Below are 15,056 nucleotides of genomic sequence, written 5' to 3'. Positions count from 1 at the left end.
CATTACTGTGCAGTTTGAACGTTGATCTCCAAATTTGATGTTTTGATGTGTATATGACAACAGGATGAGCTGCTGATTAATGAAGGTGATGGGATAAAGAGGTCATTTGTACTGTTTTATCTGCTTACTGATATTTCTTTTTGATGAAGTGAGGCTTAAAGCTGTTCTTGAAGCAAATGAAGATGTTACCTTTTAATTCATGTTAAGAAAACTTGGCATAATACAGAGACTTGCTGTGATTAAAATGAAAGGGGGGGGGGGGGTACTGGTTCATTAATGTAAAGTTATTGGAAGTATAGAATTTGAATGTATTTACATGAAAAGTGCATTAATGAGTAGAAGGAACAATATTTTTGACTTTGTGCCCATGGTAGTTTTACTACATGTTAATGTAATATTTCCTGTTTTTCCTGTCTGCACCTTGTAATTAGGTTTGAGTGTTTCTCTCTCTCTCTTTGTGTGTGTGTGTGTGTGTGTGTGTGTGTGTGTGTGTGTGTGTGTGTGTGTGTGTAAAAAGTATATAAACACTGTATACTCCCAATCTGATGTTTGTACCTCAGTGCCTTTAAACAGAAGTAACATACAAATCTTTGTGTGACCATTCACGTTCAAGACTTTTAATGCCCTGTTTTATCTGTAGCCTGTGGAACAACTGGTGAAGTTTTCTTGTGATCAAAATGTGTTAAGATTATGTAAATATTGGTGACTTATTTAAACATATTTACTGCTGGGGTATGCATTGGAAATTGATTCTCAATCTTAACATTCAATAAACTGTACTGTCTATAAAATTCTGAATTGAAGTCTTGGAAGTGGTCTTCTTAGAAGTGTATTATTATCTATCAAAAGTGGTCCAAGGATGGAACAGGGGTGAACCAGCGTCAGGGTTATGGGCTGTGCTGTGTGGTCCGATCCAACAGGCGAGCTACTATAGCTCAAATTGCCTAAATATTTAAGCGTGGTTCTGATAGAAAGGTGTGAGAATGTGTGTATAGTCAGTGTACACGCTGACCCCTTTCCTCTGCTGAACTTCAGCCAACTTACAGGATTTAAAGGGTCTGTTACTAACATCAGCTGATCTTTTATTATGGAGGAAAAAAACGGAGACGTTTGACAATGGCATGTCTGATAAAAACAAACACCTTATACTAAGGAAGGGTGATGATTTGGGCTTGTTTTGCAGCTATGGGATCTGGCAGCTTGCAATCACTAAGTTAACCATGAACTCCTGTGTATACTGAAATAGTCTATAAAAGTGACGATACACAACAGGACACAGATCCCAAGCACAGCATCAATTCTATGAAAAGAAAAGATTGCAATGGCCTGGTCAAAGTCCAGACCTCAACCTGACTGAAATGCTGTTCTGGGCCCTCGAGAGAGCTGTGCATAAACACATATCTGCAAACCTCAATGAACTAAATAAATGATGTAAAGAAGAGTGGGCCAAAATTCCTCTGCAATGATTTAAAAGACTGATAAAGCCATACAGAAAATCATTAGTTTAAGTTCTTGCTGCTAAAAGTGATTTTACAAGCTACTGAATCATGTGGTGTAATTATTTATTAAGAATACACAGAATCTTATCGAGTGAAAACTATGAAAGACGAAAAATGGTTTTTAAACCCTTTTTTGTAAATAAAGTTTTTTTTTCTTTAATCCGAGAGCACAAATCCAACCAGCTACGTGTCTGCGCGCCATTGACGTATCCATGGCAACAGCTTCTAGTGTTGATCATCCCAAGATGGCGGACGCGGAAACAACCGCAACGGTGAGTGCGATGCGAGCTGCTCCTCCTTTTCTTGAATAAACACAAACTTGACTCGAAATATAATGAAAGTGTGACACTTCGCGAGAAAGCCCGACGCCAGGTTTTACCACACGCTTTCTATAACGCTTACTTGAACGTTAGTTAGCTAGGTGGCTAGCCTATTCTAAGTCGGCGCTAAGTTGATTAAGCTGCAGCTAACGGCAACTTGCGAGACTAATCTCACTCACTCAAGGGCGAATTTAAACCTTAACGCTGACAGCTGTAGCTGTGGCAGAATGGCAGGATTGCTGTGGACTGTTTGGGAAGCTTTAGCCCACCCTTAATATACGATAACGTAGAAAACGTTATCAAGCAGCTTTTCATTAACCGGCTTACGACCAATCACAGTTATATTATCGCTGTGGCATAATAACTTTCAGCGTGTAATGACATGTAGAGAATATCAATAAACTGCTAAGCATCAGCAACCACATCCAAAACAATCCACAAGTGAGGTCAAATATGGGAAGAAAAATATGTGACGCGAGAAGAACTGCGCATGCGTGCATCTACCTGTACATTGTGAAGATAGCAAATGTTACTGTTGTTGCAGTCACTGAACAGAACATACACAGGAGCACGTTACATTGCAAAATTTTACCGGTACATCTCAACAATTGTAATAAAATGCATTAATGTAATATATCATTCCATTCATCCTTTCATTTGATGGTTATTCGGGATGTGGTGGCAGAATGCTGGCACAGACCCCCAAACAACCCTCTCCCCTTTCACCTCCTCCAGCTCTTCTGGAGGAACACTGAGAAGAGAGAGTAGTTGAGAGACATAATCTCTCCAGTATGTTTTGGTTATGCCTAGAAATTCTGTCCATAGAAGTTATAAACTGAATTGGTGACAAATAGGCAGTGTTTGGTCACCAAGTCTATCCAACCCTACAGATCTGCATGCTTCTACTGTTTGATTGGGAAAGAGTGTTTTCTCTCTCTCTCTGTTCATTAAGTAAACACACATGCCATTCAGCTTGTTGGCCCACATTCCCACACAGCCTTCTTTCAGTTTTTGAGTGGACAGGATTTTCTGTATTTTGGTGAGGGCTGCCCGAGGATTATTTTACTGTGTACCACAGTCATGTGAACAGTCATGTGTTTTTGCAGGACTCTGTGCAGTGCTCTGAGAAACCAAGTACACCCCATGATTCAATAGCCTGTAGATGTACCATGTAAAAGCAATAACTTGTAATAATTATTAGTAATACTTTTCTGCATGACTTTATCTTCACAAAGTTGCTTCAGTTCATTAAGGTTTGTGAGCATTTGTTTATGCACAGTTCTCTTAAGGTCCTGGAACAGCATTTCAGTCAGGTTTTGGTGTGGACTTTAACTGGACAATTGCAACACCTTGATTGTTTTCTTTTTCAGCCATTCTCTTGCACTTTTTTTATGCAGGAGAGTTCATGATCGAGTCAATAACATGGTGCTCAGGTCCTCTGGCTACAAAACACACCCATGGTATTGGTATGAGGGGTTTGTGCTGATATGCTGTGTTGATCTTTACCATACACAGCGCTGTGCATCATGACCAAAGATCTGTACTTTGATCTCATCTGTCCAATGGACATTTTTCAGAACTCTTGGAGTTTGGTTCAAACCTAAGCTGTGATGCCAGGCTTTCTCCTGACAATCCTGCCAGAAAAGCCATAACTGTTTTTTCTAATTGTGCTCTCATGAACTTTAAATTGAAACATGCTGACTGAGGCCTTTAGAGTCTGAGATGTAGTGCTTGGAATTTTTTTCCTGCATTTTCTCTGAGCAGTAAACATCTGACCTTGGGGTGATTTTGAAGGGACGCCTTGGGAAGGTTGTTGCATTGTGTTAAAACACACCTGTTTACTCCAAACCAGCAAACTAAAAGAAAACATCATCTTTGATAGAGGTGCTCACACTTGCCAATGATGAGTTAATTAAGTACATCTGATTGGCTGGCGGCTACTGACCTTCTTAATTCATATAGAAGAAGTAAGGATGATGTAGGTTTTCACAGGCCTGCATAGAATCCTGAGGAAACTTTTGTTTTTCACTTGACTTTCAGACTCCTGTTTGCTGTTATTTATTTTTCTGCTTGTCTTGTTTGTCACATATTTCAGCTCCCTGTTGCTACTGAACCCAAGAAACGTCGGGCGCCTAAAGGTACAGTGAAAGCACTGCAGGTCATGTTCTGAAATTAATTGAATTATTTTCATGTTGTTGTGTGACATTCATTTTTTTGAAATTCATTTCTAAAAGTTGGTTAAGTGTTGATAACTGAAACTAAAGGTTTTGGAAGTGAACGGCCTGCAGAGGTCACCCTCACCCTTCTGTTTGTTTTCTCTGTAAGGAACAGGCTGTGAACAGGCATTATGCTGCTGAGCCATTTTCCAGATATTTCTCTGTGTAGAAAATGTCTGGTAATCAGAGGATGTTTTGTCATCATTATTAAAGCCTAATGTGCCATTAGATAGTTTATATTTCTGCCCACAGATATTTTGTCTTTTCTTTGTTTTATAGTGCTTTATAATAATAATAATAATAATAATAATCAGAGCTACTGAGAATTGCACCTCGGTGGAAGCAGTTGAGTACATGCTATGATGTGGTAATGATAATTTTTATTTGGCATGCAAACCCTTTCCTGGATTGTACTTAATATGAGACACACCTCTGTTCTAACTTAAAAAAAAGAAAGAAAGAAAGTAAAGATTGGATTTTAGGAGGCTAATACACATACACCAATGGGAGCAGACTTGATAACAACCTGAATGCAGAGGAACTTTAAAATTGAGATGCACTGTTTTAAAGCTGCTGCTGAGTTAAAAATAAAGTGGCAGCTGGGTGCATGAACTTCACAGCTTCATCTACAGGGAATTGTGACTTCATTATGCCTCATACAGACTGTATACGCAAAAATAGTTCTTTAAAAAGTTTTCCAAATGCAAAGCGTGTTAAAGTGTATATCAGCCGATTTTTGGCACTTGATCACAACTGGATGAAAACAGTCACATGCAAGGACCCATCCATTTTGCAATGTAGACATTTAAAGATTTGACATAATCAAGCAACGTGACATAAACCTTAATTGTGTCCATAAGTCACAGTCATTCTGCAGTTACCATTGTGAAATGTAATTATGGTTATTTAAGGCATACACAAATTTACCTTTGCTATGCAGAGTAGTATGCAGAGTATATTATGTTAGATTTTGAGCACTGCTGTTTGTGGATTCTTAGTGTTAATACCTGACAGGTGCTGTGCAATGGAAAGATCTAAAGTAAATAAAAAAAAATAGTACAGTATGTTAGATTTTAATAAAATCCAGTGTGAGTTTCTTGACTCGGATGTAGCAGTCTGCCTTATTTTTTTTAGGATACTGACAGTCATTTCTGGCACATTCCCGATAAAGGGGAAAAAAAGGTGTCAGCATCTTGATGTGAGACTAAATGACTTGACAAGATGAAGGCTTTTTTGGAGGGTTTTTTTGTGTGTGTGATTGAACTTCCAAAAATAATATTCATCATATTTTTCATTACGTTCTCCCCATGTGTCTTTTGATCTCAGCATGCCTCTCCTCTGCTCTTATCCCCTTTTAACAGATGGTTGAAACACACTGAGGGCAAAGCTGCCTTAGCTTCATCCAGATCAAATATAACAATGAGAAAACTCAATCTTTGCAATGAAGTTTTTCACATTACTATATTTAGGAGACCTCGTGCTGGGCTGTTCTTCTGTGCTTCTTTCTATCCTTCTCTCATACAGTAGTTGTAGGAATACACGTTGCCCATGTATCCCATCACTCCTCTCCAAATTCTGCCTTGCTTTATGTATGTGGACCATAGAGCACCGCAGGACCACAGCTGAAACCCAGAGACAAGAATATTATTGCTGTCTCAGCAGGGAGAAAGCGGATTAGGGTCCCTACAAATAGGGCCATTCCCAGTCTTGACGTGGCAAACGTGTGGAGCCCGTGCCGTTTCACAGTCGGCGATGAAGTGGATTTCTGTGTAGTATCTGGAATGGGCTCAAGTTCTAGCAGCAGATCAGCGAAGCTCTTCTTGAGGCGCTGAAAGATAAAACAGAGGGGAGCTTTGGTGTAATTCACACTGTATTTTTTTTTTTTTTAACACTCGGAGTTCGTTAACGATACCCACCCCCCCCACCAGTGTCGATGGTAAAGCCTAGCACTGTATTTCACAATGCCTTCAATCCTATTTTTAGCCTCAGAGGAAGGTAGTAGGTGCAAGATAACAGGATTACCAGAATCAGACTCGCTTGAATTGGCATTATGTGTGCTTCCTTGTAAAATGAAATGTTGTACTCCACTGGGAAGAGGACTTGGAGGCGTTGTAGTTCGGTTCTCGAGGTTACCTAACCCTTTCTAAAGCTGGCTTTACATTGTTCTGCTCATTCCTTCAGCCTCCCTCTTTGACTCTGTCTCTATACCCTCGCTCTTCTGTCACAAGCACCTGGCTTGCGAGAGACATTGTTGCCCTGGCAACAGGGAGAATATCTCAACCTGTCGAGACATTAAATGAGAGACACGGGGGGAGAGGAGGGGGAAAAAAGCAGTGTTTGTAACGCAAAACTTGCTTACAAGGTGACATTTACAGAGTGGCTGGTGAATTGATTACAGTTTAGCCTGGGGTTTCTGGTTGAAGTGTTAACATCTATGTTAACTGTCACATCAAAGACTTGCTAGCAACTGCATGGGGAGGCTGCTTTCAGGATTATTTATTCAGCTGTCAAATTAGAAAAGATGGCATACATTAAAAATAGTTCTAATAGACATTACTCTTAATAGGCTGAGCCATCTGTTCATAAGAAGAAAAAAAAAACTGCTAACGAGCTAAGATTTGCAGCATGCCTACTCGGTGACTTGACTTAAATTTAGCCTGTGGATTTAGGTTGCAGTGTTACATCTGTGTTAACTGTCAGATCAGAGACTTACTAATGACTGCAAAAGGAGGGCTCTTTAAGGATTAATCATTGAGCTATCAGCCAAATAAGACATCATCTGCACAATAACATGCTCAAAAGTTCTTGTTTTTTTCCCCAAAATCCTTATTCATTTGTAATATTTAGATTTTTATGGTGTTCCTCCACCCAGCTCCAGAGCTTCCTATTGCGGAGAGAAGGAACTGGTTAATCCACCAGCACTATATCCTCAAGGACTACGATACCTGTAAGGTAAAGTGCCTTCATTCCTCAGCTCTGTTTGCGGCGTAGTCTGTCATTGACCTGTGACTGTGCTCAGTGTGATTGACTGAAAGACCCACTCTGACCTCACTGAAGATACACATGATGAAGATATTGAGTTCCCGACATGCACGCGGCTTTGTCTAAGGCCTGATTCATTCGCTGCATGCAGCGCTGTTCATTGAAACTGCTTCACACTTAATAAAGTCTCTGAATAGTACTTGTTCGATATATTACTGGACTACTCCTGCACGCGTTTTCTTTGCATATCTAATTTGTGTGAGGCGATAATGACATACATCCCTTCCGCTTACTCTGTTAATATCTACAGATGTACAGAACAGGGTGTAATATTCCTCTGTATCATCTGAGTACTGGATGGATTTCGAAATTGTCTTTCCACTCTGCGCCTTTTTAGGTTATCATCAAAGACCAACTGCAGGAGACTAATGGGATGTGTGAATATGCTATATATGTTCAAGGTGAGCCATCATTTTTGTAGCAGCCATTCCCTTTTTCCGCTTTTAATGTGTAAGATATTTTTTTAACAGCTACATCAAGTAAAACCTCTGTGGTAGTCAACACCAGAGCTGCACAAGTACATGATTTCGTTTCCCCAAAAACTGCTCTTTGGACCTCATGCTGTGTCTTTGATTTTTTTTTAATGCGTTTTTTTTTTCTTTTAATTCCTCAAGCAGATGAAGATCCTTTTATTTTGTGTGTGTGTGTCTTTATTTCTTTGTGCAGCACTAATCTTGCGTCTTGAGGGCAAGATCCAGCAGTCCCTGGAGCTGTTTCAGAGCTGTGCCATCTTAAATCCCAACAGCGCAGACAATCTTAAGCAAGTGGCCCGATCACTGTGAGTCTTCTGCACTGAAGCCTCTATGAGCGCATCAGTGCCTCTCCATTAGCTAACAAGACAGACACAGGGGAGAAATATACAGTGATAACAGTCACACTGCAGGCCGCTTAGAGCCAGAACCTTCACCGCTTAAGGGGAAACACTGGAGAAAAAACTGTTTTTTAATGCATTGGTCAGCTTTAAGATTTTGATCCGTATTGACATGATAACATCACATGGTTACTGCAGATTTCATGATGGAAATCTACCACCACATCCCAGAGATGCTCTATTGGATTAAAATATGGTGACTGTGGAAACCATCTGAGTACAATTTAAGCGCATAGTCATGTTTAACAAACCAGTTTGACATTATTTGAAGTTTGTATGGTTTGTTAGTCTGCTGACAGCAGCCATCAGAACATAGCACCCTGTGGTCACAAAGGGATGGTCATGGTCAGCAACAATACTCAACAATGCTCTCATTTAAATGGTGCTTAGTTTATACTAAAGAGCCCAAAAGGGATCATGAAAATATCCCCCACACTGTTAAACCACCAGCAGCCTGAACCATTCATACAAGGCAAGACCCATGTTTACATGTTGTTTATACCAATTCTGACCCTACTGAGTGTTGCAACAGAAATTGAGACTCAGCAAACCAAGCAACAGTTTTCCATTGTTCTAATATCAAAGTCACTTAAATCACCTTTCTTCCCCATCCTGATGCTCAGTTTGATTTAATCAGGTCATTTTGACCATGTCTATGTGCTGAAATGCATTTAGCTGTTGCCATGTGATGTTTGTATTTATGACTAGTTTAACAGGCATTCCTAATAAAGTGTCAGGTGAGTTTATATGAACACACAGTTTCATTAATGTTATGTTATAAAGATGTTGTCTCTGTTATCAGTAATCCAATGGGAAAGTTTGGGGCTTATAGTGAAGTTTTATCCTCTTGACCCGTAATGCCTCCCTTTGTAAAGAAAAATGAATACAGCTTCATTGAATGGTTTGTTTTTTAATGTTGTAATAATAGTTATTCTGAAAGCAGTAATTAAAATGGGTTATCGTCTCTTATGGATTATTGTTGTTTATTGTTTCTTCAGATTTCTTCTGGGAAAGCACAAAGCAGCTATTGAATTCTATCATGAAGCTGCAAGGCTCAACGAGAACGACTGGGTAGTAGAAAGCAAACACTCTTAATTCCTACTTTGTCTTTAAGGTTTTTTTGTTTTTTTTTGCAGAGATTATAGCACCGACAAATTCTGCCAACATTTAGAGTGGGAATTACCTTGACTGAACCTTTTCTTCTCACACTTGCAACAATTTATCACAATCAGCTCTGTGGTTGCACATCCAAATTCGTCCAGGGCTGTTTTACTAGGGGGCTATCAAAGTTGTGCTACCATTAATCACTCCCACTTCCTTCTCTAATGCTACTGCAGAACTGTTGGCCTATAAAACTTTTACATTTGGAAATTAAATTCAGCTCAACCCGTGCAATGCAAAAATGATCCATGTAAAATCTGACATTTTCTCACCCCAGGAGATCAGTCATAATCTGGGATTGTGCTATTTCTTCATCAAAGACTTCAAATATGTGAGTACAGCTGAGTTTACCAACACTATAGCAGGACAAATTGTAGTTGTTCCACAGGGATTTGATCATTTTGATCTTCTGTCTCTCTCAGGCTGAGGAGCATCTAAAGACAGCTCTCAAGATAAACAAGCACGACAAAACCTTCATGATGCTCGGGAAGGTTCACCTGCTGGCTGGAGAAACAGACAAGGCCATAGAAGTGTACAAGAAAGCGGTGGAGTAAGTGCATATATATAATGTTAGCCGTTCATGCTAGATGTTGTTAGGCATTACTCTGTATGTACTATACATTGAAACATTCTTGACATGTACATCAGTCCATTAGAGCTGATACATTTCTCAAAAACCCAACTTAAAGAGTCTAATGGGGGCCGTCCCACTAAAATCTCCCAAAAATATTAATGAGAACACCAGCACTCACAGCACGATACCAACATTGCTTGACAGCAAAAAGAGAAATGTGGGGGTTTGGGCCTGAAAATATTAATGATGTTCTCATTAAGGAATTGTTTATGACAACAAAGTCAAACAATTTTCTTCCGATTCCTGTGGAGAAGTTCAAACATACCGCCTTCAAACATTGGTTCAGAAGGTTCTCGCATACTTTAAGTTGTTTCATCTTGGTTTTTATTTTTATGGCTTTTCTGTCTCCAGAAATCATTTTATTCAACACTTAAAGCTTTGCCACATTTTTAACTCTGGGTTCAGTATAAATGCAGTTCATTTCCACTTCTCCTCGCATGTTGAATATTTAAACATTAGGCCATGGTGTAAATAAGGAAATGACATTTGTGTCTATAATAGAGCTCATTATGGCTGCCTCCTGTTGGGGGTAAATGAATTAATCAAGTGCCCCAATACTGGTGTCGCTTTTAATGAGACTTACCACTGTGATTCTTATTTTAATGCCAACCTGCCTCTTCTCTACCGTTTTTCTTTGAGCCCCATCGTCCCCCCACAGGTCATAATTAATACTCCACAATTATACCGAATCAAAGGCTGATTGAATAATCACGAGATTCCCTAGATATCAGCTGCTGTATGTTTGCTCAAGAACAAGCAGATGCATTGAATATGATTGCTGGCATAGGTTAACTGACATTATTCTTTTGGCTCATCTCTTTTTCAGATTTTCTCCAGAAAACACTGAACTCCTCACAACACTGGGCCTGCTGTTTTTGCAGGTAAGCAGATTTCTTTTTCTTTTTTTAAATGATTTGATGAAATGATATGCCCATAAATGATGAGCACAGCAAAAAAGGAATGACAGCAATCTTCTCTTTGTTTGAGCTTGGGAAATACCAGAAAGCATTTGAACATCTTGGGAATGCCCTCACCTTTGACCCCAACAATTATAAGGTATGTGGGTACTTACACATTACAATTAGGCAGAAGCTTATTTTGTTACTCACCTCCTTAAGGAGAGTGCACCAGGTTCCTTTTAAATCAGTTCATTCCCTGTCAGATGTTACGGCCTGACTTTCATCTTTCATCAAGGCTACATCTTCCTCTAATATCTCTTTAATCATTGTTTTTATTCCTAGGCCATCCTGGCTGCAGGCAGCATGATGCAGACCCATGGTGACTTTGATGTGGCTATGAACAAGTACAGGGTGGCAGCATGTGCTGTGCCGGAGAGTCCCCCTCTGTGGAACAACATTGGCATGTGCTTCTTTGGGAAAAAGAAATATGTAGCTGTGAGTAATGTTTTTTTTTTTTCCTGCTTGTTTTCATCCAGTTTGGATGAGAAAACTGCCAAAAGGCAACACACACAAAAAGCCTACTCGGTGTTATTTCCACACCAGCCATGGCTCGTGCCTTTAATCACAGCCCAGCCACTTAATTCTGCTGTTTCTGAAGGAGCCCTTTGTGTATACAGTACAGTGTTTATCCTATCTTTTATTTGATAGAGACAGCGTAGATAGACAGGAAAGTGGGGAGAGAGAGAGGAGGGGGAAGGCATGCAGCACATACGTTGCCTTTACTGTATGTATCTGCTAGGTGTTGGGATATATGTTATACATATACATATATATAATGTAAACATATCTTAATTTTAAAAGCAACTTCATTCAATTCTTTTTTTTTTTCTAGTTTAGAAACCAACACGTTGTGGGGATGACTGAGTACAATACAAACTCTACATTTTCTGTAATCTTCATTAATCTTGAGAAAATGAAATCAAACCCCCCCAAACTCTGTAAAACACAACTTCATTACAATTCTGGTGGTTTTTCTTTGGCTAAAACCTTCAGAGGATCTGGCACAATTCCCTCTTCAGGAAACTTCTACATATGTTCCTGAATCTGATGTTTCTGTTTGTTCTACTTCATATATTATTAAGATACTCACCTAAAGGTCCTGACAATTTCTCTCTCCTAACTTCACGTCTCCCACAGGCCATCAGCTGCCTGAAGCGGGCCCACTACTTGTCTCCTTTTGACTGGAAAGTGTTGTACAACCTTGGTCTGGTACACCTCACCATGCAGCAGTATGCCTCTGCCTTCCACTTCCTCAGTGCAGCCATCAATCTGAATCCACGAATGGGGGAGCTCTACATGTTGCTGGCAGGTACGGAGCGAGTGAGACAGACAAATCCTTCATGATTTAATTCTGCCTGAAGAGGAAATCTATGACGGCAAAAACATGGATAGCTTTTTAAATAGCACTTTACTGAAAATGTCGCTGCTTAAAGGATTTGGGGGGGTTATAAATGTATTAGTATTTTCATTAAATCTATTCAGCAGCTTGACCACATTTACATTTGATTTGAAAATTGAAAAGGGCTTGTATGTGACAAAAAATTTCCTGTCACATCTTTAGTTGCTCTGACCAATTTGGAGGATTATGAGAACGCCACCAGATCTTACGAGCAAGCTGTGACTCTGGATGAGTGAGCCTGTCCTCAGTAACACCTTGAAACTTCCATTGATCTGAATTTAAAACTGTATCAGATCATTGATTTTTTTTTCCCTCTTCTTGGTGATCAATTTTCCACAGATCCAACCCCCTGGTTAACCTGAACTTTGCAATCTTCCTCTATAATCATGGAGACAAGAAGGGAGCTCTGGATCAATACCAGGATATGGAAAGGAAAGTCAACATACTCCGAGACAGCAGTAGCAACTTTGAATTTGATCCTGAGGTACTGTAGATCCTGATATCAATGATGTCTCTGAAGTTAGTGGTCATTCTTTGTTCCAACGCAACACATTTTAATCCCTAACAGCTAATGGACATGGCTCAGAAAATGGGAGCTGCTCTACAGGTGACAGAAGCGCTGGTGTGGACTAAACCAGGCAAGGACTCCAAATCAAAACCAAATTCTGCAGCAGCCACCAAAACCCCCGGTGCTCCCCTCGGTACTAACCAAGTCCTGGGTCAGGCCATGTCTTCAGCCGCAAGCTACAGCAAAAACATTCAGCTGTCAACAGGTACACACGACCAGCTATGGTCTTGTTTAAAGCAATATTTCATGATCCGCCTCCACGGTGAAGCCTCTCCTGTGCCGTTTTGATCAAAGATGAAGGGGACGTTTGTTAAGAACCTGAAACATCAAAGTCAAACTGAATCTCTCGCTTACATTTGTTCTGAACGCAAACTCAAAATGACTTCCAAGGAGTCCAGTGTAACGCCGGCAGAGTGGGTGATTTGCAGCTTCCACCTCTCTGCATCAAACCAAAGTTCTTTTTTTCATTCAAAAGTAAAACTTGAAAATATCACTTCCCTGTATATTCAAAGGCTCGTGCCTTCACTGCTGTAGCAGATTGAATATACAGGGTAAGGCGAAATGGAATATGTGGGGGAAAAACGAAGTCAACCTATTGCCTGTATGCTGTGTGTTCTATTCTTTGGAACAAAAGAGAATCAATAGTGTGGAAAAATGACACACGGGTAAGCTTATGAATTCAAGGCTACTGTGCAGTGATTGCAGAGGCTTACAGCTCTCAAAGGTAAGTGGATAGTAGTGCTTTTCTTCACTGGAGCCAATGGCCTGTGTTTTCTCCCACTCATGTGTAGCTGGTAACAAATATCACCAGAACAATAGATACATCTTCAGTGACATTGGCATTTTACATAATTCCACAGCTCTGGCATCTATTTAGCCCCTAACAACCAGCAATTACCAGCCATTGTTTGACAACCAACCAACCTGAATGTGTATGTACTTTACAGCTGGATTTAGAAACATCTGGTACTATCTGCACATCTGCACAGAGAATTAATTAAATTGTCCCGTAGCATGTGACATAATATAGACATTTACAGCCTGGGACCAGTCACTATTCCCAGCTAATGCTGCAGAGCTCAGCATTAATGAACCCCACGCGTCTCATCAGAAAGTAAAAGATTTCTGATAAGCTTGTAGCGAAGCAAACCTGCATGAATTCTGTTTGTCTTTTCCAGGGGTGTCCGGAGGCCCTTCCAATGCAGGAGAGCCAGAAGATGATGTCCTGGAAGCCCCCAGCCCACCTTCTGATCCTCCGGGATCCCCAGAGCCCGCAGAGTCAGACAACCCTAAACCCAGAACCTCCAAAATGAAATCGAAGGTGCAGGAATGAATTCTCTTGGCGGCTACAGTCTTACACTACTTGTGTCATCTTTGAGGTCACCTATTTGTAATGGAGGACAATTAAGCCTCTTTGGCTACGTTCACACTGCAGGTCTTGATGCTCAATTCCGATTTTTTGATCAAATCCGATTTTTTTGTCTGCTTGTTCACACTACAAATAAAATGCGACAGTAAACGCTCTCTAGTGTGAACGCTCAAAGCGGCCCGCGTGCGCAAAAGAAGACGTCACACACAACGCTCTCTGTTTAGACCCAGAGCAAACAATATTGTTTGACTGATGGCCCTTAATATAAAGACTTCGGACTTTACGTTTCTCAATTTTTGCTTTAAGTTATTTTGTTATTTACATAACAATGTAAATAACCTAATAATGATCCTTATTGCTGTTTTAGAGGAGCGGTGCTTCAAAGAATAGTTGCAGATTTCTGTCAAAATCTGCAGATTATACAGTACAAATAAAATGTTCACGTTGTCTTCCCAATAGTTTCACTAACATCTACACTGGATGGCCAGGAAGCGTTCGCGATGTCTTCTCTGGCGCTGATAATTGGCGTCTGTCTTGTGTCAGTGACGTAAACGACGGATTTAATGCGACATGACCATTCAAACAGCAGTCGCTTTCTAAAACATCGGATATGTTTCGGATTCAGTACCACATACGAAAGTGACTCAGATCGGATTTGAAAATACTGTCATAACATGATCGTATATGGGTCACATAGGGTCAAAAAAAATCGGATTTGATGCGCTTTCGCCTGCAGTGTGAACGTAGCCTTTGAGCGCAGCCAAGCCACTGCATTTGTGCTTTTTCTAGCTCATGGTAGTTCAGTCTTGGTCTTAATTTAGCAGCACAGAAGTTTCACGTCCTGCTCCAACATTTCCATGTGAAAAGGGTGTGGTCGGTGTTCACTGTTATGCCTCTCATCTCAGAAATATCAGTACACAACTCACCGATGTAAGCCAACAGTTTTTTAACTTAGCTGTACATATTTGTACATTTAAGAATTCAAGAAAGAAAGTCTGTATTCAGCAAAATGGTGATA

The 15,056-nt window shown here is 40.2% G+C and overlaps 1 protein-coding gene across 2 annotated transcripts; it reads left to right on the top strand.

The window, feature by feature from the left end:
* The first annotated feature begins 1,700 nt into the window (after positions 1–1,700).
* bbs4 (Bardet-Biedl syndrome 4) lies at positions 1,701–14,136 on the top strand. 2 transcript variants are annotated; one of them, XM_005743960.2, is made up of 16 exons: positions 1,701–1,771; positions 3,915–3,957; positions 6,908–6,987; positions 7,415–7,478; positions 7,744–7,855; positions 8,947–9,019; positions 9,387–9,440; positions 9,532–9,659; positions 10,570–10,624; positions 10,731–10,799; positions 10,985–11,137; positions 11,840–12,011; positions 12,264–12,333; positions 12,441–12,585; positions 12,670–12,874; positions 13,848–14,136. In XM_005743960.2, exons 1-16 carry the CDS (start codon positions 1,712–1,714, stop codon positions 14,000–14,002), a joined length of 1,638 nt encoding a protein of 545 aa, XP_005744017.1. In that variant the 5' UTR covers positions 1,701–1,711; the 3' UTR covers positions 14,003–14,136. The 2 variants fall into 2 exon arrangements, with proteins under 2 accessions (XP_005744017.1, XP_013769020.1); XM_013913566.1 differs by having other exon boundaries at positions 6,883–6,987.
* The last annotated feature ends 920 nt before the right edge of the window (positions 14,137–15,056 follow it).

This window comes from Pundamilia nyererei, unplaced genomic scaffold (assembly GCF_000239375.1).
Source record: "Pundamilia nyererei isolate P.nyererei 1_Seehausen unplaced genomic scaffold, PunNye1.0 scaffold00137, whole genome shotgun sequence".
NCBI classification, from domain to species: domain Eukaryota; kingdom Metazoa; phylum Chordata; class Actinopteri; order Cichliformes; family Cichlidae; genus Pundamilia; species Pundamilia nyererei.
This window is presented reverse-complemented; position numbering and strand designations above follow the sequence as displayed.